General features: G+C 47.4%; 1 protein-coding gene across 6 annotated transcripts in view; it reads right to left on the minus strand.

Moving 5' to 3' along the window:
* The window catches only part of PLEKHM1 (pleckstrin homology and RUN domain containing M1), a 49,737-nt gene extending 27,285 nt beyond the window's left edge, over positions 1-22,452 (minus strand). For 4 of the 6 annotated variants that reach the window (XM_025861930.2, XM_025861926.2, XM_025861924.2 and 1 more), the window contains exons 1-5: positions 22,319-22,452; positions 19,507-19,650; positions 13,812-14,059; positions 11,481-12,107; positions 4,146-4,554 (exon numbers count right to left, since the gene is read on the minus strand). In XM_025861930.2, the coding sequence (XP_025717715.2) occupies positions 4,146-4,554; positions 11,481-12,107; positions 13,812-14,059; positions 19,507-19,557 (1,335 nt within the window). In that variant the 5' untranslated portion in view covers positions 19,558-19,650; positions 22,319-22,452. Of the gene's footprint in view, positions 1-4,145; positions 4,555-11,480; positions 12,108-13,811; positions 14,060-16,077; positions 16,167-19,506; positions 19,651-22,318 lie in introns of those variants that run through there. The other 2 variants (XM_073889138.1, XM_073889137.1) reach the window with 1 other exon arrangement.
* Positions 22,453-23,574: the final 1,122 nt, after the last annotated feature.

Genomic DNA, 23,574 nt, shown 5'->3' on the forward strand with positions numbered 1-23,574 from the left:
AAAAAGAAGAAGATAGCAGGAGAGGAAGAATGAAGGGGAGTAAGTCAGAGGGGGAGACGAACCAGGAGAGATGATGGACTCTGAAAAAGAAACTGAGGTTTCTGGAGGGGAGGAGGGTGGGGGGCCATTTGTATATCTGATTTGGAGAAATGTCTATTCAAGACCTTGGAGAAATGTCTATTCAATACCCGTAACCAGGGGTTAGCCTGGTGATGGGTATTGAGGAGGGCACATTCTGCATGGAGCACTGGGTGTTATGAACAAACAATGAATCATGGAACAGTACACCAAAACAAATTATGTAATATATGGTGATTAACATAACAATAAAAAAATAAAAAGAAAACAAAAACATATCCATACACACACAAAAAAATAAAAAAAATAAATAAAATATTTTTATATATCACAATTTAAAAAAAAATAGACAGAAAACATATTAACCACAGAGTGATCGATAAACTGAATATCATTAAAACCAAGAACATCTGTTCCATAAAGGATACCATTAAGAGATTTAAAAGGCAAGATAGACTCAAAGAAGACATCTGCTATATGTATATATGCTATATATTTTTTCTGCAATAAAAGACCTATCCATAATCCATAAAGAGCCCCTACAAATAAATAAGGAAAATACACACAACTCAATTTAAGAATGAAACAATGACTTAAACACTTCCAAAAAAGGACTGGCCAGTAAGGAAATGAAAAGGTATCAAAATCTTTGGTCATCAGGGAAATGCAAATTAAAACCACAGTGAGGGGCACCTGGGTGTTGCAGTGAGTTAAGCATCTGCCTCTCGGTTTTAGCCCAGGTTGTGATCTCAGGGTCCTGGGATCGAGCCCCACATCCGGCTCTGTGCTCAGCAAGGCGTCTGCTTCAGACTCTCTCCCTCTCCCTCTGCTCCCCTAAACCTGCTCGCACGTGTGCACGTACTCTCTAACAAAGCCTTAAAAAAAAAAAAAAAAAACCAAGGTGAGACACCACTACACACCTTTTAAAGTGGCTAGTAAAAAGACTGATGACATCACTGGCTAGGATAAAGAGCAATGAAAATGCTCACATATTGCTAGTGTGAGTACAAGTCAGTACAAGCACTGTTAGAAGATGCTTGGCAGTATCTACTAAAGGTAAACATACACCTCTCCAATGACCTGGCAATTCCATTCCTAGATATATACCCACAGAAATGAGTGCAGAGGTTCACTGAAAGGCAAGTGCGAGAGACAACAACAATGAGGCAACAGCTCTCGTCCTAATAGCCCAAACCTGGAGACAACCCAAATGTCTCTTAGCAGGAGAATGGACAGATGCACTGGGATATATTTTTACGATGGAATACTACAGAACAATGGAAAAGAACGAACTAGAACCTCGTGCTAAATGCACAGGTGAATCTCACAGATAAATGCTCAGTGAAAGAAGCAGGAGTACATATTGTAGGATTCCATTTATATGAATGAAGTTCAACAACAGGAAAAACTGAACCTATGGTGCTAGAAGTCAGAATGGAGCCTTCCTTTGGAGGGAAACAATGGGAGAAGGCATGAGAGCCTTCTGGTGGGCAGGAAAGGGTCTATATTTTATTTATTATTTTTTTAAATGTTCTTTTTTTTTTTAAGATTTTATTTATTTGAGAGAGAGAGAAAGAGCATGAGCACAAGCAGACGGAGTGGCAGGCAGAGGGAGAGGGAGAAGCAGGCGCCCCACTGAGCAGGGAGCCTGACGTGGGGCTCGATCGCAGGACCCAAGGGCCTTCTAAAGGGGGAAATTATGGTGTTTTTAACAAATGGTGCTGGTACAACTGGCTATCCGTACACAAAAGAATCAAGCTGGACCCCATCCTTATACCATGTATAAAAATCAACTCAAAATGGATCCTAGATCTAAATAGAAGAGCTGAAAATATAAAATTTTCAGAAGAACACATAAGAGTAAATCTCTGTGACCTTGAATTAGGAAATGGGTATAGATATGACACCAGAAGCCTAAATGACGAAAGAAAAAGACAGATAAATTGGACGATATCAAAACCAAAAAAATTCATGCTGTAAGTGATACCACCAAGAAAGTGAAAAGACAACTCACAGGATGGGAGAAAATAGTTGCTAATTATGTATCTAATAAGGGTATAGAATCCAGAATATATAAAGAACTATTATGACTCAAGAATAAAAAGACAAAAAATCCAATTTAAAAATGGGCCAAGGTCTTGAATAGACATTTCTCCAAAGCAGATATACAAATGGCCCAAAGGCACAAAGAAAGATGATACTTGACATCATCAGTCATTAAAGAAAAGCAAATCAAAACCATAATGAGATACTACTCCTCACCCCATAGGATAGCTATCGTAACAATTTTTACAGAGACAATAAGATCTGTTGGTCAGGATGTAGAAGAATACACTGCTGGTGGGAATATAAAATGGGGCAGCTGCTCTGGAAAACATTTTGGCAGTTCCTCAAAAGGTTAAATATAGAATTACCATGTGACCCAGAAATTCTGCTGCTAGGTATGCACCCAAGATAATTAAAAATATATATCCACACAAAAACTTGTACATGAACGTTCCTTGCAGTATTATTTGTAATAGCCAAAATATGGGGCAAAAACCAAATGTCTATCAACTGATGAAGGACAAAATAAAATGTAATGTGTTCATACAATGGAATCTACAATGAGTTATCACTCTTTGAAGTATAGGTCAGGCTACAACGGGGATGAATCCTGAAAACATGTTGACTGGAAGAAGTCAGTCACAAAAGATTACGTATTACACAATTCCATTTACATGAAATGTCCAGAATAGCAAATCTATAGACAAAGGAGATTAGCTGTTGCCAGGGGATGAGAGGAGTGAGGCCGGGGGCGGGCAGGAGAGGCGGACGGGGAGTCACTGCTAGTGGCAAGGGGTTTCTTTGATGGGGGATGAAAATGTTTTCAAATTAGATTGCAGTGACAGTTGCCCAGCCTTGTGAATATATGAAAAAAGCTGAATTATACATTTTGGTTAGGTGAATTACATGGTGTATGAGTTATAGCTCAAAACAGCTGTTAAAAACAAGGGTGTGTGTGTGCATTTGTCTCCTGGTCTATCTCGTAGCCTTGGTGCCATCCTGAGTTATAGGATCTGGAAGCTACAGGCCAGATGAGAGATACACATGGATGCAGCTGAAAAAGCAAGACCACCTCCTAGCATGAACCCCAGACAGCAGCTGGGATAAACTCGGGGCTTTGTGTGTCCATATGCACACTGGCATACAACTTCCGATCCGGGCTGTTCATGACACAAGAACAAACGTGAAATGGCAAAAGAGCTTGGGTCCACAGCTTTGATGATAGTTCTCAAGCCTCTGACCCATGGCTCTGTCTACAAGATTCCCGGGGCTGGCTTCCCTCGGGTTATCAGCAAAGTAGACTGGCTTATCCTAGAACAGCACTGCCTAACAGAAATAGAATTCCAGTCACGTGTGTCATTTTAAATGTTCTACTAGCCACATTTTTAAAATGTAAAAAGAAACAGGTGAAATTAATTTTGATAATATATTTAACCCAACATATCAAAAATATTTTCATTTTAACATGTAATCAATAAAAATTTATTGAGACATTTCACATTCTTTTTCTCATACTGACTTCAAAATCCAGTGTTTATTTTGTACAGCTTATCTCAGGTTGCACTGGCCACATTTTAGGTGCTCATTCAGCAGCCACGTGTGTGGCTTGTGGCTGCCATACTGGACAGCGCAATTCTAAGTCTGGTTCATGTTGCAAGATGAGTATTCTCAAAGCCTGCTATTTTAGAAAATATGAATTTAAAAATAACAAGCATGAAGGAAGAAACCAAGGCTCAGTGAGGTGAAGCAGCTGGCCTGAGGCCTTACGTTGGTTAAGTGGCAGTGGTTAAGGGCAGAATCCACGGTCAGATGAGAATTATCTTCTCTGTGGGGTCAATGCGAGATGACAAGAGACACCCATGGGAAGGGACTGGCACAGTGCCTGGCTCATATCCGCCAACAGACATGAGGGGCTAGCGGGGAGAAGGCAGAGACCACTCGGGGTCACAAGCCGGAGATACCGTGCACCAGCTCTGAGACATTTCCCCAAGCCCACCCCCTGAAAAGCTTGCACCACTCACCGGACTGGTGGGTGAGGACACCCCAAGGCTCCACACAGCTCTGTCATCCTCTGGGGGCTTCTGCTGGCCACTCCCCCGGGCCATCGCTCTGGCCACCTCTCTCACGGGAATGGCAGGCTGCTGGCCCGAAGCGCTTCCCGAAGGGACAGCTTGGGCAGTGCCCGACTGCTGCAGGCCCAGGGCGCCAGGTGCCTGGGCAGGCTGCTCCTGCTTGCGGTGCCCGTCTTGAGTGGCAGGGGATGCCTGGGCCGGGAGGGGCTCTGCGGGCACATCACACGGGATGCTGGCCTCTGGGCCGGGGAGGGAGGGTGAGGCCCGCCCTGTAGGAATCTCCGCTTCTCTGCTGAGTCCGCTCAGTCCGCTGGTTGGCACAGAGTTTACTTGGGCTTTGCTGAATTCCGACAACACCCTAGAAGTTTTTAAACAAAGAAACCTGTGTGACAGGTTGTCAGTGAGAATGCCCAAGGCTACTGGGGCAGTGGTAAGAATGGAACACTGCTGCTTTGTGATTTCAAAAACAAGCAAGGCTCTCATCATCCATTGCTCCTTGCTTCCACACAGTCCTCCTCTGACACGCCTCACGAAACTTCCTCCCCGCTGGGACTTCGGCAGAATGGGTGGCCAAGTGAGCCAGGGTGCCAGGATCTCCAGTGAAAAAGCTCACAAAGCTGAGGAAAGGACTGATGTGAACAGAAACTCGCTGCCCTTTGCTTTTGCTTTCTGAACAGGCTACTGCGGGCCTGGAGCGCTTGCTCAGCCACGCCAACAGCTGTGTGAGCAACAATTTCCTCAAGCTGTTGTGGCAGAGCCCCAGGGAACAGTGTCTCAGAGCAGGGCTCCCCAACAGCACAAGCAGCTGAGGCACCAAGAACCCACTCCCCGGGACATGGACTTAGGGGAAGTGAGGACCCACTCTGTTCCTGGAAGAGTAAGTGGACAGCAGGGTCGGGGTGAGGTGCGAGGGCTGGTCTGCCTCAGAGCCGGATTGTGGGCGGACTCAGAGAAGCCCGCCGTTCCCAAGAACTGCTACTGGATCAGTGTACACAAGGTGCGTGAGTGTGTGCGCAAGTATGCATGGGGGGTGCACCTGCTCACGCCTCCAGTGGCACTGGTTCTTCCTGCCCCTCAGGGGTGCACAGGGAATGCAGGGAGCCAGTGTTACTGCCTTTGTGTGCAGGTACACGCATGCATGCGCACATGGAAACACACTCCTGGGCCATCTAAAACGTGCACTGGCTATAGCGGCTGCTCCCCCTTCTCCTGAGGCTTCTGAGAATCCAAGTTCTGTTTCTGAAGTAAACCGATAGCTGTCTCCTCCTCTGCTTACGAACCCAGTAGAGTACGTCATGGGCAAATGCAGGTTCATATGGCAACAAAGCTAGCTGGGCCCAAAAGACTGCACGTATCTGCCCTAATAGCTTAGACTGGGTCAGAAGATATGTCAAACTTCCCTTAATGTTGGCTTATGGAAATGAGGATTTTAGAACACAGGTTTTTACCTTAATGTCTTCTGGCTGAGCTCTGCTCTTATTTACAACATCAAAACCCCAAACAACATTTTAAGACATGCTAGCTAGTCAAGCATTGGTGACCATCCCATGCATTTATGGGCAACTGATTTTCAACCCAAGACATTTCAGTGGGGGAAGAATAGTCTTTTCAACAAATGGTGCTGGGATAAGTGAATAGTCCCATGCAAAAGAATGAAGTTGGACTCCTATCTCACACGATATAAAAAATGAACTCAAAATGGATCAAAGACCTAAAGGTTAAGAGCTAAAACTATAAAACTCTTAGAAGGAAATAGGTATAAATCTTTGGATCAGGCAATGTTTTCTTATATGACATTCAATGGATAAGCATCCAATAAAAAATAGGTAAGTTGGACTTCATCAAAACTAAAAGCTTTTGTGCTTCAAAAGGACACTATCGGGAAAGTAAAAAGACAACCCACAGAATAGGAAAAAAAATCTGCATATCTTATATGCAAGTATTATCATATGTCTGATAAAGGTCTAGTATCCAGAATATACAGAGCTCTTAACAATTCAATAGTACTAGAACAAATAATCCAATTGAAAAATGGGCAAAGGAGGGGTGCCTGGGTGGCTCAGTCAGTTAAGCATCTGCCTTCAGCTCAGGTCATGATCCTGGGGTCCTGAGATCCAGCCCCTGCATCGGGATCCCTGCTCAGTGGGAAGTCTGCTTCTGCCCCTCCCTCTGCCTCCTCCCACCTCCCTGCTCTCTCTCGTGCTCTTGCTCTCTCTCTTCAAATAAATAAATATTTTTTTATTTAAAAAAGAAAAATGGGCAAAGGATTTGCAGAGACATTTCTCTAAAGGTATACAAATGGACAGCAAGTATATGAAAAGATGCTCAATATCATTAGATAGTATTGAAATAAAAATTGAAGGCATAAGACACTACTTTATGCCCACCAGGATGCCTATAATAAAAAAAGACAGAGAATAACAAGTGTTGGCAAAGAGGTAGAGGAAATGGAACTCTTACACACTGCTGGTGGAAATGTGAAATGGTGTAGCTTCTGTGGAGAACAGTTTGGTAGTTCCTCAAAAAGTTAAATATAGAGTTACCATATGACTCAGCAATTCAACTCATGGGTATATACCTAAGAGAATTAAAAGACAAATGTCCACAGAAAAGTCGTACATGAATGTTCACAGCAATATTCATAATAGCCAAAAAGTAGGAATAAAACAAATGTCCACTGATGAACAGATAAACAAATTGTATATCCACACAATGGAATATTATTCAGCCATGACCCATGCTATAACATGGTCGAACCTTGGAAACATACTAAATGAAGGAAGGCGGTCACAAAAAGTCACATATGGTATGATTCCATTTACATTCAATGTCCAGAATAGGTAAATCATAGCTAACAGGTAAGGGGTTTCCTTCCAGAGTGATGAAAGTGTTCTTCAATTATATCACAATGATGTTGCACAAACTTATGAATATACTAAAACCCACTGAATTGGACACTTTAAAATGGTGACTTTTATGGTAGGTGAATCATATCTCAACAAATAAGGAGGTGACCTATCAGAAGAAGGTGTAAATATGTTGGTGGAATAGTTATGGGGGGAGTCAGGGGGCTGCTGGTTCTTGCTCTCAGCCTCTCTCTGAAAACAGACCAATGAGAATCCAAAAGTACAGCTTTGCTGTGAGCAGACACTGAGGCTCATGGGTCCTGGACACAAAGGGGTAGTTTCCACAGGCAGAGAAGGAAGGGACATTTGCTAACCAATTGCTTGTGTCCAAAACATTGTGACAGAATGGGGCCACTTTCTGAGATGAGCTAGGGAGACAGATTTTTGACAGATGGCCCCCGTGAGGTCCCAGCTCCTCGTAGAGTCCTGAGAGGTGGGGTGGTGATCGATTAAGAGCAGGGCTCCAGCATCCTACCTTTGGTTGGCACACTGCTGGGCCCCACAATAGGTTCCTAAAGTTCACAGACTTTATTCCCTTCCCTGTAAAACATGCATGGTAACAGCACCCACCTGTTAGGACTGTGTTAAAGGCTATGTGTGATAACATGGGTAAAATGCTTGGTAGTGTGTCTAGCACAAAACAAGTACTCAATAAACATTAACCTCAATTTGTTACTGTGCCTGTTCTTATCATCACTGGTAAGACTGCTTAGCCTCCATGGACCCGAATATAAAAATGTAAGGAAAGGAGAATTATATTCACTAGCATTACCAAAACAGTTATCAATTATCAATGAATCCTAATCTGTGAGACAAATTTTAAATGACAGCGTAGACTGGGTGTTGGAATAAAGAAATGCCACCCAATAGCAAGAAGCCTGTGTGATAAAACAGAGCTTCTGCCAAATCAACACCAAGGTCAAGGTGAAATTAAGTTCACAGAGCCTCACCAGAATCAGTGCTGGCCGTCAGGACCCAAAGAGAATAAGAGAGACATACACATCAAGTGCAGAAAAGTGCCAGAAATTTTTTTTTTTTTAAGAGATGAGATTTTCAAGGAAAGGTAAAAGAAAATTTTCAAAACCTTTGAAGAAAATGCAACATTGGACTGAAACCACTCCAGTCTGTCCACTTTTGTTCTGTCCAGCTCAGGGCACTGTTTTTCAAAAACTGTCTATTCAAAAATTCTAGAACTTTGTGCTTTCATTTAGAAGACACTGGGGAAAAAAGATGTATTGTATACATACATATATATGTGTACGTAGAGGTATAGGTGCGAAACAAATAAAAAGCATGGGCCGGAGGATCTGGATGACCACCTCATAAAGTACCCCTGCCAAGAAATTCTGAGCCTGCGCTTCTCCTGAGCACGTGGACTGGCGTGTGGTGGTCCATGGCGCCGTCTGGCAGTCGGGGGACACTATTAAAAGCACGGAGGAGGGCTGCATATGCGAAGAATCCTTTCCTCCAAGAGAAGGCCTTATGACAACGACATTTGACAAAGATCACTAACCACAGTTTTGCAGCTGTGTGTATCAAGACAAGTCGTGGGAGAACTGACATCACAGGGATGCCAGTAGTAAAATGACAATGACACCACCTACCGAGCACTCACCCTGTGTCTAGCACTGCTCTAAGCACTTTACATGCCTCAACTCATTAATTCTTCCTAGCATTCTTAACCCCATTTTGCAGATGAGGACATCAAGGTCAGAAAGGTTGAATAACTTGCCCAAGGTCGCGAAGCTAGTTAATGGAAGACTCCAGCCGTCTGACTCCTGACTCCACATTCCTAACCACTAGACTGTAGTCATGCTTCTCAGCGATCACTGTAATTCAGACCCAACCAACACAAAAGAAGCTATTCAGGGCATCAATCCTCTGTTCACAAAGCAAACTGCAATTTGGTTTCCGGAAAAGATTAAATTAATACATTTCATTTGGAATGTTATGTTTTGTACTTTCTGTTTAATCTGTCAATGTTTTGATTTTACAGTTGAAGGAGTTATAAACCCATGGTATTTATGCCTAATTTTAAGTTACAAATATCTAAGTAATATAATAAAAATAAGTGAACTCTTAAACATCGATGAGAATCTTTACTCTTAAGACATACCCCCTAAGAAGAGCTGGTGCTGGATGTGTGTTTATGCATCTGTGTGCTCCCAGTGGGTGCTGGTTCCTCACACCACTGCTCAGTGCTGCTCTGTACGTCCTGACCCTCTTCCCTCGAGTTGTCCCACAACGTCCAGGACAACACTTCCCACACAGGGTGGACGGTCACTGATTCAATGACCTGAAGCTGGAAATTTTCCAATCACAAGACCCATGAAATATAAAAGCAAGACACATGACAAAGACACATGGCTGGCCTGTGGGAGGAGGGAGAGAATGAAGGGCTCAGATAGGTGAACGAACCCGAGTCACGCCACCCGCCCAGTGGATAGGTGGGGATTGCTCCTTTCCAGCATGTTCTATCTAAATTCTTCTGTTTGACATTTGAAAGTTCTAGCTAATGTGCTCAGTGCTCAGAAGCCACTTCACGGGTCTACCAGACGCTGTTATGTGTGCAGCTCACTCCCAGGCATCTGATCTGATTTGTAGACAGCCATATGAGGGAGTCTCCATTTTAAGATTTATTTCTTTGTCAGACAGAGCGAGCGAGCGAGCGAGAGCACAAGCAGAGGGAGCTACAGGCAGAGGGAGAAGCAGGCTCCCCGCTGAGCAAGGAGCCCAGTGAGGGACTCAATCCCAGGACCCTGGGATCATGACCTGAGCCGAAGGCAGAAGCTTGACGACTGAGCCACCCAGGCGTCCCGTGGGAGTCCCCATTTTAAAGATGAAGAAACAACTTCAAAGAGTCAGCAGTTTGGCAGCCGTTACTGAACTTGTAAGTGGTAGATTAGAGCTTGAAACTAGATCCACTGCAAGCCAGTCCACACCAGCCCCCAACCTGGTGTTATTCCTACACCAGCTGGGAACCCTGTAAAGGCCTGAACCAAGAGGGTGGGGAGCACCCAGGAGTAGATAAGAAGGTCCTAAACACAGGCTGGGGGAGCATGGCTGAAGGAAGTACTTAATAAAATTTACCATTTTCTACCTATTAGATGAGCAAATATCCAAAAGTTTGATAATACATTCTGCTGACAAGGCTGAGAGGACAAAGGCCCATCCCTGACAGAGGGTAACTAGGCAGTATCTGTGAAAATCACACATTAATGTATCCTGTGGCTCAGCAATTCTGTTTTGGGAATTTACTGAACAGAGTTACTTGCATAGAATTAAAAGATCACATACACAAGGTTATTTATAAAAATAGTGAACTCCAATGCCCATTAAATACAGGGCTGGTTAAATAAATTAACCAGCGATGGAAAAATAGGCAATTAAAAAAAAAATAAAGAAGCTCTGATAGGACACTCCAAAACAAAAACTCTGATATGATCTCTTCCAAAACAAGATGTCAAACAGTGTATTTATAATAGCTTTTGCGGGGAAAGGGGGCAGGGATAAGAAATAAAAAACATCTTAAAAATCTGTATTCATATTTGTTAGATGCATTTAGAAACATCAGAAGAAAATGTAAGGAATTAATAATTGTGGTGACAGGCGTGTGAAAGGCTTTTCACCATATACATTTTAGCCTTTTTCTAACCATAAAAATAGGTCATCTATTCAAAAATTACTGTTAAAAAGCCTGGATAAAGAAGGCTCTGCTTGTGGTGAGCATGGCGTAACACGGACGTGGTGAATCACCATGTTGTACACCTGAGACTAATACAGCATTGTGTATCGACTATATTCAAATTAAAAAAATTTTTTTAAAGAGAAGGCTCTGTCCAGGCTCCCTCCTCTAGTCAAGTTCATTGTTCCATGGACTCTTCCTCCATACACCTGCTTCGCCCCTTTTGTCTGCCATATCCTCCAGTCATTGTTCAGGGTCTGTGTCCTTCCGAGGCCTTCTGGGAGGTCACAGAGGAGCACCCTTATCTGTTATGCTTCATTGCATTTTTTGGAATTGTAACTATCACCCTGAACTGTTGGTTTCTTTCCCTCTAGAGGCAATAATAGTATTTTACACTGCGCCTCAGAGAAATGAGGTAACTTGCTGAAGTTCACCCAGGGGCAGCACTGGATGGAGCCTGATCCAGCTCTGAGCCCTACCTAAATCCATCCTCCTCACGGCCCCATGTGGCCTCCAGTTACAGGTCCCAGCACCTCCAGTCCCTGAGGAAGAGAGACGATGTCCCCTCTGTCTCTCTTTATGCCCTTATAGAGGTCAGTGCTCAGTGACAGGCAATCACATGCTATAGGAAGGGAGACTCGAAAGAGGAAGAGAAGGAGGCAGGAAGGAAGAGAGTGGGGGAGGAGCACTCACTCTTGCAGAGACGGGTCTGAATCCTCAGCATTGGTTGTCCCCAGGTCTGAGTCGTAGGACATGGGCTCCTCAGAACGGTCTGGACTCTTGCAGCCATTCTCTTGGAGTAGGCAGCTATCAGAGTTTAGGCTGCAAGACAGCTGGGACGAACTGGCTGTGTCCAGGCTGAGGGAGGAGGCCGTGAGCTTCCTGTTCCGTCGGATCTTGTGGCCTGAGTGCTGGACTTCGATGTCCTCCGAGCCTGAGGAATGGGAAATTGAATCCAGAGACTCCTTCCGCTGTAGTTCTGTCCTGGAGGTAGTGAGGGGGTTGAGCTCAGAGAGCGGGCAAAGCCCAGCGAGAGCCAGCGGGGTAAGCGTCCACTCGTTTAAGATGGCGGACTTGTAGGAGAGCTCGAAGGATAAGGAAGTTAGTCCCTGCAGGAAGCTGAGGAGGAACTCCCCCTCCTCAGCATCTCGAAGCAGGGCTGTGGGCTGATAGTACTCGCTCAGGTGGGCCGGCTCCTGGAGGAGCAGCTTCAGGTAGCACTCCATCAGGCCGTCGTTGAGGGCCAGCCTCAGCCAGGCCCGGCAGCGGCCCACGTCCGTGCTCACAAAGATCAGGTGCTCCAATTCCGAGATGATGTGTCTGAGGATGGGGAGGACAGGCTTGTTTCAAGAAATGATTTCCAATTACTGAAGGTCTTGTTTTATCCACTGGTTAGCAAGAGCCCATAATAACGACTGCCCATCTATACAGGCTTGAAAAAATCTTGGATAATAGTACTCTATGGGGAATTTAGAAATATTAAGCTATAACCCCCAACTTTTTGAGGTTGCTGTCACGAAGGATAATCACCATTTTCATTACAACTACCCGGGGGGACCCCTGACATCATGTACTCATCCAGCACACATCTGATGAGCCCCTAAGGGCAAGGTCTTTGGAGCTGTGAAGATACAGGGTAAAGACATGGTCCTGTCCTCAATCCAGGTAACCACCTTTCACAGGCACACTGAGGTGAACCCTGTTGTCAGCAGAGCTGGGGTGGGAGTAGGCAATCATTTCTGGGTCATAGTAAGAAAAATGCCATAAGGCAGTATCTGAGTTGGGCCGCAAGGGATTTCAAGAGGCGAAAACGGAAGGAGAACCTTCTAGGCACAAAGGACTGACAGAAAAAAGGCACCAAGGGAAGGAAAGCGACAGCTCTGTAACAGGAGTGGCGAGTACATTCCGATTACAACATGGGGAGGAGGAGTGAGTGATTGGGTTGCAAAGTCAGGTAATGCAGGGTCTTGAGGATGCAACTGGTGAGGCAAAGCGGGGCAGCGGTCCCCACGCCTGGCTGTGCATCAGAATCACCTGGGAACTTGGTCAGGGTACAGATTCTGGGGCCCCCGCTAGTGAATCAGACTCCAGGCTAGCATTTGAGAGCCTGAGGGTTTTTACACAGCAAAGTGACTTGACCACAGTTACGCAGGCGTCTTGGTGGGCCGCTCTGGATAAGATCAGATCCCACACGTACCAAACTGAGTTCCTGAATCCTTGATCTGATGCAAATGCCCCACCTCTGACTACCACGGTGCCCTGTGCGTGTCTCACCCGTGGGAGTGCAGACCAAGCTCCGTGGGGCTCTGTGAGCGAGCTCTGGTCAGCTTCAGCTCAGTCAGTGCTGCCCCACTGACTGGGCTAAAGAGAGAGAATGAGCTAAGGAGGACAATCAGAAAGCCACTGTCACCCAGGAGTGGGGTAAGAACCTGAGACAGGGCAGCGGCCGGCAGCAGGAAAAGGAAGATAGAGACCGACAAGGCACCTCAGGCCAAAGGTGGCATCAGGTAGCCCTTTGAGGCCCAGGGCCAGCCGCTTGCTCCACAGCCCAGGCGGTCAGCGGCAGGGCCACGGAGACAACCATCCCAGGGTGAATAGTCAGATGATCTGGATTCCACTTTTGTTTAAAGAATGCCATCCCCTGTTACGAGTATAATATTTAACAACACAGATGTTCAAACATTCTAAGGCAGGGTCGGCAAACTTCTTTTGTAAAAGGCCACATAGTAAAGATTTTAGGCTTTGCAGGCCGCCCATTCTCTGTTGCAACCACCTCGGTTTGCTGCAGTGTGGTAACGGTGGCCCTGGCTAAAGGTGACCAGCCGGGCGCTTGAAGCAGCCCCCAGCCATTGCCTGAGGGCTGAGGGGCCCTTGAGGCTTGGTATAACAATAACCCCTACCTCACCCATCTCTGTTCTAGAACAGAGTGTCTCTGTTGCTTTCCCGTACAGCTGGCGAGGGAGAGCCCCGTGTCCCCCACTCTGAAGCTCCTCCCCACAGCAAAACCTCCCCAGCTGATCTCACTTGTGGGTGATGGCTTTCAGGAGGGGCCAGAAGACAGGCTGAGGAAGAGGCTTCTGGTGGGCGCTTTTCTTCCTTTTCCCTCCGGCCTCGGCGCGGATGTGCTTGGCGTGCAGGCCGTGGATAAATACGGCCTCCAGGGCACTGCACATGGCGTTGGCATCTCCGTCTTCACTTGTGACCACCATGTCCGAGGACACGTACTGCTTCTGCAATGCCTTCACGGATCCCACTAGCTTCTTCTTGATGACCTAGTCAGTGCCAGACATAACACAGCCTTTAGGAGATCCTGCAATGTACCTGCTCATTGCCATGTACACAAGCACCCACACACGTGCACCCATGTGTGCGTCTATCTAGCAAAACTCACACAAGCTAATTATAGAAAACAAAGACAAAGCCTAGAGAAGAAAAGGAAAATCACATACTTACACCACCCAGGGGTACTGATATATATATTTTTTTGCAAAGACATTTGTATATTTTTGTTTTGTTTTGTTTTTTAAACTGAACCTCAAACAAAAACAACAGCAGCAACAAAAGAAACTGAACTTCAGTGAATTGATAGCCATATAAATCTTGTGTTTAAATACCGGCTCCATCACACTTACAGCTTTGGCGGCTCGGGGAACCCACCTAGGACAGCGGGGAAGCGGTCTACCTTATTCATGGGACTACGATCCCACCAAGAGGCAACAAGTGCTGCTTTAGAACAAGAAAACAGGAGCAAGGTCTACACTGAGAAAGATCCTACACTGGGCAGTCAGAGGCCCAGGTTAGTGTTAGCTCTGTCGGCCACCAGCTGGGTCACCGCAGACATTTCACTTAACCTTGCTGATCTTAATGCCCTCATCTGTTAAACAGAAAGCGTACTTCCTGAATGCCTGATTACCCCAAGGGCAGGACTGGTCTTTTATTCATCCTTGGGTCCTTGACGCTTGGCATGGTGCCTGGCACATAGACGTACTCAGTTAATGTTGGTTCTGTAAGTAAATTATAAAATACATACACATAGAATCCTCTGGAAATGTAAGGACAGTTCGGTCATACTATAAGCGTGTCAAAATTACCTAAGTGTTTGGAAAAAGACTAGAAGGGAATGCAGAAAAACTGGTTTGAATTGTTAGCTGATAGGATTACAGATAAATATTTTACTGTTTTATTTTTATTTTAGCCCAAACAGTTCATGTTAAGGTTCTCTTAAGTCTAATGTTCTTTCTTCTTCTTTTTTTTTTTTACAACAGCTTTAATGAGACCTAATTTACATAGCATAAAATTCACTCATTTAAAGTATACAGTTCAATGGTTTTGGGTATATTCACAGAATTGTAAAACTATAGCCACTACCTCATTTCAGAACATGTTCATTGCCTCAGAAAGAAACACTGTGCCCATAAGCAGTCACTCCCTATTTGCTTCTCTCCCAATCCCTGGCAACCGCTCATCTACTTTCTGCCTTGATGGGTTTACCAATTCTCGTCATTGTGTAAACATGGAGTCATACAGGGTGCAGCCTTCCATGTCTGGCTTCTTTCACTGGGCCTGTTTCCAAGGTCTATCTATGCTGTCGCCAGGTATCAGGACTTCATTCCTTTTTATTGCCAAATAATATTCCACTGTGTGGACACCCCACATTTTATTTATCCATTCACCCATTACTGGACGTCTGGGTTGTTCCTACTTTTTGGCTATAATGCTGCTATGAACATTCATGCACATGTGCTTTCAGTTCTCCTGGGTATATATCTAGGGGTGGAACTGCTGGGTCATGTGTAACTCTGGGTTTAACTTTTTGAGGAACTGCCAAACTGTTTTCCACGACAGCTGCACCATTTGACATTCCCACCAGCAATGCACGAGGGTTCGAATTTCTCTACAAGGCCACCACTTACTCTTATGTCATTCTGATTCTAGCCATCCCAGAGGTGTGAAGAAGCCTCTTGTGGTTTTGAATGCATTTGCCTAATGTCTGATGATGTTAGGCATCTCTTCATGTACTTATGGGTCATATGTATGACTTCTTTGGAGAAATCCTTGGTCCTCAGGTAGCCTATATTAGATCACCATCATTTTTTGTAAATTCCCATTTAATCACCAATAAGATGTTCTAGAAAGGGCAGGATCTCCTTAGAGCCTGCTCTGCTATAACTTTTTCTCAACCAGAGGCCTCACTTTCCGGACAGTCCTCATTCATTTCAAAGCAAGAAAAATCAATGAAATGGCTGTCCTGTGCACCCTTCCCCACCCTTGAGCCTCCCTTGCTGCCTACCGGGATGGCAGCCCGGGGGTCCAGTCCATTCTCCACCACTGAGAGCATTTCCACTCACACAGCAGCGCCCTCGGAGAATCACATGACACCTGCAGAGACAGATGGTGGCCAGATGAGCAAGTTCCAGCTCACCATCCCCAGCCAATTCTCCCCCTTCCCCTCCCACTCCCCCACAGGCAGCAGGAGGTCAGCCCATCTTCCTTAAACTGCAATGGAAGGGCGTTTGAATACAAAAGTAAAAGCTAAGAGTGGATTTTAAGGAAGGAAGCTGAGGAAGGAAAACAAATCTGAGGGCTCTGATCTCAGGAGGTGAGGAGTCCTGTGCGCCATGGGTGGGTCCAGCCCAAGCAGTGCTTGGAAAGAGCTCTGGATTCCACACCCAGTGCGGGCACAAAAAGCAGGGCGTGAAGGCTGATTTAGACACGGAGCTAAGGGTGCAAGGGGGATGCTGCAGCTGAAGGTGCCAAGGGCCCACATGGACCAGGAAGCAGGGGCTCATAATTCACATTCGGGCCTGGGCCCTGCAACTACCCCCTCTGACTCCTGTCCCAGTCTGGTGTCTGCCAGCTCAGCGGTGACAGGGACAACTGCAACAGCTTCCAAAGGGAGGGCTCTCTGGCCACACATCTGCTTCTCCTTCAGGCGCGACGGTCTAAGCTGGAGCAGCACAGGGACATGTCTAAAGGGAAACGGGTCCGACTCTTGATTTGCCACTAACCAGCTACGCATGCTGGGGCACCTTATCAGACCTCTCAGATGGAGACATCAATGTGGAAAATGCCTAGCACAGGGCCTGAAGGTACTAAGGAGAAATGGCACCTACAACCCTAGTGTTTGTGGCCATCCAAACCTATAGGCAAAGATTGCCAGGGCATGAAAGCACATGCACAAGTAGCTGAAGTAACTCCCTCAGGGCACTGGCTTCCTCCTGGGGGGTGGCTGAGGTGGGAGGGCTTCAACCTGAGCCTGAGTGGGGGCTGCTGGCCGGCCTGGCCCCACCCCAGCCACTTGGATGGACAGGATGGGGCAGGCACCTTCCCATCTAAACAGATTTCTAGTGACCACATAGCCTAAGCAGGAGGAGATACCAAAAAATAGGTCATTGTCCAAAGAAGTTAATAAAGCCAAGGCATGCTAAATGGATTTTGTACTCTTTACATATATTGCTTCTTGCATTCCTCCCAGTCACCCTAGGAGGGCTGTTTTATTATCCTGATTTAACAGATAAGAAATAGAAGCTGACCCAGGTCAAGGAACTTCCCAAGATTCCAGGGCTGATAAGTGGCAGACTCCACTACCTCCCTCTAGGACGATGTCAACCCTTCTGGAAGAGGCGAATGTGAGCTAGGGCTAAGAGGTGGGTAGGGAGGGAGTAGGGGGGTCTAGGAGGAGGGCTCTTCAGCTGGGGACCCAGGTGAGGGGGTGCAAGGGAACATCAAGGTCAGTCTGGTGGGAAAGATTTACAGAGAACAGTGGAGCATAGAGAACAGCAGGGTGGCCCTAAATGACGTTAGATGCTCTGATTCAAGCCCTGGCCTCTGGAGCTGGCCAAGGGTAAACAGGACCCAGAGCCAACCTTCCTAAGGAAGGGCATGCAGAGGGAGGTAGGTGTGTGTGGGGAATGGCCCCTGCAGCACCAGCTCTGGTCAGCCCATGACAGACTGGCAGGAAGAGCGCCAGCCCCTGGCTACAGCCCCTGTCTGACTGCCTCTCCCTCACCATGTTCCTGGCTCCTACCTGCCTGGAGTTCTCAGGACCCTCCTCTGCAGACCAACTCCATGCTCTGGCCACCAGGGCTACTGGAAAAGGCTGCAGTGAGAGTCCCTCCTGAAATTGTGCCTGATCCTGAAAGCGAGGTTCCTTCAAGGTTACCCTATACAGCCCTGCAGGTCAAGTCCAGGTTCTCTGGCTCCAAGACCGTGGCATTCAATCCCTTTCAGCAGTTCCAGAGGCCTAAGGCCTCCCTTCAGGCCTGTCCTTCCCAACAGACCTCGAGCTCCAAAACTGCCCTTCCCTCAGGCAGCCTTATGACTTGGACCTCAACAATTTGAATAGTAGGTCCATTAAGGTCTCATTAATTAATTAACCGAAAATAATAGAGTATTCACTGGAGGGAGGGAGGCTTATCAGTGAGTGGGTGCCCTGGCCAAGTCAGGGTCTGCTAAAAAAACAAAGTCAACGGACACTGAGAGATCAGAGCAGGGCCAGGGAGGAGACAACTGTGGCCTAAAACAAAGTGAAGCGTCAGAAAAGCCACAAAATGACAACAGTGCAGAGAAATCCAGAAGAGCTACTTGACAATTCACAAAATGATGAGACTTTGGGGTCAGGCCAAAGTTAAGGGAACACCTTTCTTTGCAAGAAGCCAGAGCACCCTACCGAGGCCTGTCTGTTCCCTAACACCTCAGGGAGGCAAGAACCGGCTCAGAGGCAGGAACGTAAGAGTCTATGAGATCTCTGGGGTCTGGGTCTCCTGACTGCTAGGTCAGCAGGGCTCCTGGGGGGCCCAGACCCCCAATCTACTGTCCTATGGGACTGGCTTCACTTCCTATCCTCAGAACAGTCTTCACTGACACCAAGAACCAAACCAAAGAGGGGTGTCTCTTCGGGAGACCCAGGCTGAGGAGAGCAAATAGAGAGCTTCAAACATCACAAGCGCAGTTGAGCAGAAAAGGTGAGTGGCGTCTGCCTTTAGGAAACTCCAACCCATCCTAAGTCTACTTCCGTCCCTCAGTATTGATTCACCCTGGCACAGGATCTCATTCTCTAATCTCATTTAATTCTTAACACAATCCTGTGAAAGGAGGATGATTATCTCCCATTTCAGAGAGGAGAAAACTGAGGCTCAGTAGAAACAGGCCTCAGGTAAGGGACAGAATGCTCTGGTTTCCTCATTCCAAGTCCTGTGCCTTTCACCAGATCAAACTGTCTCAGGTCCTTGGTTCAAAGAGCTGCAGGCAAACTTATTACTCAGAGACTGTTTAGGGGCAGAAGCTCAGAAGCTTCATTTTATCAAAGAAGGCCTAAAACCAACAAGAAACAATCTTGCCCATCAGATCTGTAGCATAACAAAGGGGCAGGCCCCACACACTCAGGTGCCCCATCTCCAACAGCTGGTTTTATAAATGGAAACAGGCACTGGGACCCCGACCTTCCCGGGAAGGCCAATGGAGCCCCTGGCCCAGATCAGTGGAGCTTGCTTTCAAGAACTGTCCTGTTCCCAGGCTAGCCCTGTAGATACTCCCAAAGTCCCCCTGGAGCACAGATTCTTTCCATGGTAGCTAGGTTTCAGAACTGTCCTTTCTTAAGTGTTCCTACACACAGGAAGGAAACATTCTGGTTGATTTTCTTTATTATATGCCCTTCTATATACTTCCTCCAGAGACTAAGGAAGAATGAAGAGAGGAGAAAGGCCCTGATGAGACTTACATTAGAAGAAGAAATGGATGACCTGGCTTCACCGCTTTCGAAACACTCCATTCATCAGTAAACAGCAACCTTCTCTTCTTGGAGACTTCCCCGCCATCCGTGATAGCCTCAGTCTCCACAGCCTGAATCCGATGCTGCACCTGGCTACGCAGAACAACAGGCCGGTGTTTAAGCCCTCCAGCTGCTGTACCAGGTGATGAGTCAGGGTTTTCAGTTGGAAACAAATGACAAAGTTATCTTCTGATTCAGAAAGGCAGCTGATCCTTCAGACATGTGAGTGCTGAGTGAGTAAACAGCACCTCCTTCTACCTGAAGAAAGTTGGAGTTCTGGACAAGGGTCCTGTGAAGGGTGGGATGGCTGTGTGTGTGTGTATGGGGGTGAAGGCAACTAGGCCTTTGAAGCAACTGAATCCCAGCTGGAGGGCAAGAAACTTCTAGCTTGTGATTCTCAGTCTAAAGGCTAGTGGGTGAGGCCAGAAATGTGAAGTCTATGAACATTGGGTATCTTTCTTTACTCCCTCCCTCCTCCTACCCAACAACACATCTCCCCCACATTTTTTTTTTAAGATTTATTTATTTTTGAGAGAGAGAGAATGCACATGAGTGGGAGGAGGAGCAGGGAGAGAGAGAGAGAGAGAGAATCTTAAGCAGGCTCCATGGCCAGCATGGAGCCCAACGCGGGGCTCGATCTCACAATCCATGAGATCATGTCCTGAGCTGAAACCAAGAGTCAGACACTCAACTGACTGAGCCACCCAGGTGCCCTGCATCTCCCCCATACTCTTGTCCCACATCCCTTAGGATTCCAGCAAGGACCAAACTCTGAAGGAATGAAAGCAGAAACTTTGCCCAACTCATTCACCATTGCATTTCTAGGGCCTAGAACACTGCATGGCACACGATGGTGCTCAAAATATACTTGCTGAATGAACAGATGAGTAAAATAAAAAGGCTCAGGGAGAACTTGAGGTATACAACTTTTCAGTGGTAGGGTCACTGTGGAATTCCTTCCATTACACCAAGCTGCCAACGGGCTGAAAACCCTTTAGATATATCACAACTTAGTGGGGTGGGGGGGAGAGGGGAATATTGAAGGTAGAAGAGCATTCAATTTTCAAAGAAGTGAGACTATAAATGGCAAGCAAAAACAATGGGTCCTCTTTGGGGCCCTTTACAATTGCTGTGAAATGGCCAATCCTTTGGAGCCTGGTCACCAGAACTAAGAGGGGATGTGCACCCAAAACGCCCAGGAGATTATAAATATTAACAATGGGGCCTAGGTGCCTCAAGAAGGTCTAGCTACTCTGAGATAACTTGGCTCTCTGAGTTCATGGGTCATCAAAATGGTCAAAACTCAATGATCCAGTACCTGCAAAAAGAGGAAGCAATTCAACAGCCTCTGAATCCACCTAGGCCTCAGCTTCCCCAGGACCACTCACCTATACTCTTCACAACATGTAACATCACCTCTGGTACTGTGTTTCCCTGTGTTCAGTATTGGGACTAATCTGCAATCAGCTCTGGCTGGGGGGAGCACTGGGTGAGGGTCCTTTCTAAGTGCCAGGACAACACTTTTGGACATGGCTCTGTGACCACAGCCAACCCCACATAGTAGGACCCTCTGAGCTTCTACAGATTACCATCCAAAAGGAAGTGATAAGTTTCCACTGTCCCATGTCCAGGTATTTGGATGATACCTACCATTCCAGCAGCCAACACAAGTAATGTAATAGGAATGCTACAAACAATCCTTGAGGACAACAGGTACAGGGGACCAGACATCCAGGAAAAGCCCTTGAACCACAGGAGGTGGAGCTGTACTCCTCCACACTTATTTACCATCTGAGGCCCTGCACCCATCGAGCTGCTCAGGAACTGCCTGGCTCTGAGGAAGCACCTTGACTTGGCTGTTGAGGGGAAGCAGGTGGGGTTGGCGGGGGACTGCACTAAGTTCTCAGATCAAATGGGGATGTCAAGGGAAGAATGGGTGCAGAGTTGGGGTGAAGAAATGGGGATGTGGAGACCTCATTTTAATAAGACCGGGGAGGGGTGGTAGGAACTGGGGCAGCAAGAGTTGGGGGCAGTTTAGCAAAGACTTAGGGATGAAGTGTCCTCGGCATGGCTGGAGGTGATAAGAAAGTATGTGGTGGGCTCAGAAGTTAGGGGTTGAGTCTGTGAGGACAAGAAGATACATATAAGACTTAGGATAGGGCTGAGATCAGAGTTATTAAGAAGAGGGGGTGAGCGCAACAGAGCGTCTGCTTTGGTGGTAGGTATTAAATGAGGCTGGGTGGAGGTGGGGTGTTACGGCTGAGCAGACCGTGAGGGCTGGGGGGCTAGGATAAGAAAGTTGAGCCAGAATAGGGGAAAACCAGAATGGTGGGGATCAGAGGAGTTTGGCGTGGAACATTGGAGTTGCCAAAGGGATTGAGGGGTGAGGAGGAGATGCGTTAGAGGGAGGCGGAGGGATGTGGCTGCGCTGGGGGATGGAACTGGGCTACCCGTGGGGTCAAAATTGTGGCTGCATTTACGCAACACCAGTGGTGAGGGGGTGGGGGGTAGGGGCTTGGCTCGGGTCCCGGGCGGGAGAAGATGGAGGGGACGGGTCAGCAGTGGCTGTGCGGGCTGAAGGCTCGGGTCCGGGTGGGGTGGGGTGCGGGGCTTAGGCGGGGAAGGGAAAGGGCTCTAAAGCAGGACAGTGTCAAGGCAACCAGGGGTTTGGGAGCACGGACAGGGCTGGTGGCCTACCGCCCGTTCGCGTCTCGGCCCCGCCGCCCCTTCTCGCCCTCCTCGCCCCCGACCCCTAACTCACCAGAGGGATTGGGGCCGGGGCGGGGGACACTCCTGGCCGCTGCAGCCTCTAAAACTCCGACCCGACGCTGCGACCTCTCAGCCACTGACAACAGGAAACGGCGCTAGCGGCGTCTGACGCCATCACGTCGGTTCGGCGCCCGGCCCCGCCCCCGGCCCCCGGAGCCACTCGCAGGGCTGGAGGAGCCGTGGGGCGGGGCCAACGCTTCCGCACGCCCAAATTGCCAAACCGTTAGCCGGTGAGTGAACTGGCAGACTCCCGACTCCACCACCCGAGATGAGCGCGAAGAGGTGAGGTCACTAGGCAAGGCCATCAGCGTCGGGCGGAACATGTCCTGTCCGCCTCTAGCAGTGTCTGTGTCAGACTAGATCCTGGCGTTTGGGTTCATGACCTCGCCTGGCCACAGCACCGCCTGTGTAACATTGGGACCGTCTCTTGGCCTCCTGCGGGGAAGGCTTCCACTTGTAAAATCGGACCAATAGCCTACCCTATTTTTGCCTCCCTGAGGGCATCAGCGCAGGTGGTGCTTCCCGCCTTGCGGCTTTGGGGAAAAGCATACGTGTTTTGACCACACCTTACACCAGGGGAGCGCCTTTAGGTCCCCTGGCCTTTCTCCCGTAACCTGCCCATCAGCCTGGAGGCGGGAAGATCAAGGGTCCGGTTATTCTCATCCAGCCAGGTAGTTGTTTGTTTGCTTTCCTTGGTAGAGTTGATATTTCTCTTTCAGATGAACCCAGAACAAAAGGTCAGAAGTGTGTGTTTGAGGGGGATGTCTTTGCTTCCGATATTTCACACCTGAAGGCTTTGGTCAAATGGGAGCTTAGGGCCTGAGTGTGGGGTGAGTGCTGGAGTGGAGAGGTACTGCTGCCCTGCAGGTCCAGGGGAACTTAGGGAGTATCTACAGGGCTGGTCTAGGAACAGTTCTTGGAAGCAAGCTCCACTGATCTGGGTCAGGGGCTTCATTGGCCTTTCTGGGAAGGTCCAGGTCCCAGTGCCTATTTCCATTTATAAAACCAGCTGTTGGAGATGTGGCACTTGAGTGCCTGGGGGCTGCCCCTTCAGTAATTCTCTCTTCAGGAGTGAGAACCACCTCTTCCTGGTTTTAGACTAGATGAGCCTGAATGCATTCAGTATGGTTAATCATTGAGGAGGAAGTTAGAAATAAAGACATAGAGGCAAAGTATTCTCTTGGTGTTAAACAAGGTGGAAGGTAAGGGCTATATTAGGGAAATCCCATTTCTTGGGCAAAAGGATAG

Source organism: Callorhinus ursinus, unplaced genomic scaffold (assembly GCF_003265705.2).
Source record: "Callorhinus ursinus isolate GAN/ISIS: 27379988/994484 unplaced genomic scaffold, GSC_fseal_2.0 scaffold102, whole genome shotgun sequence".
NCBI lineage: Eukaryota > Metazoa > Chordata > Mammalia > Carnivora > Otariidae > Callorhinus > Callorhinus ursinus.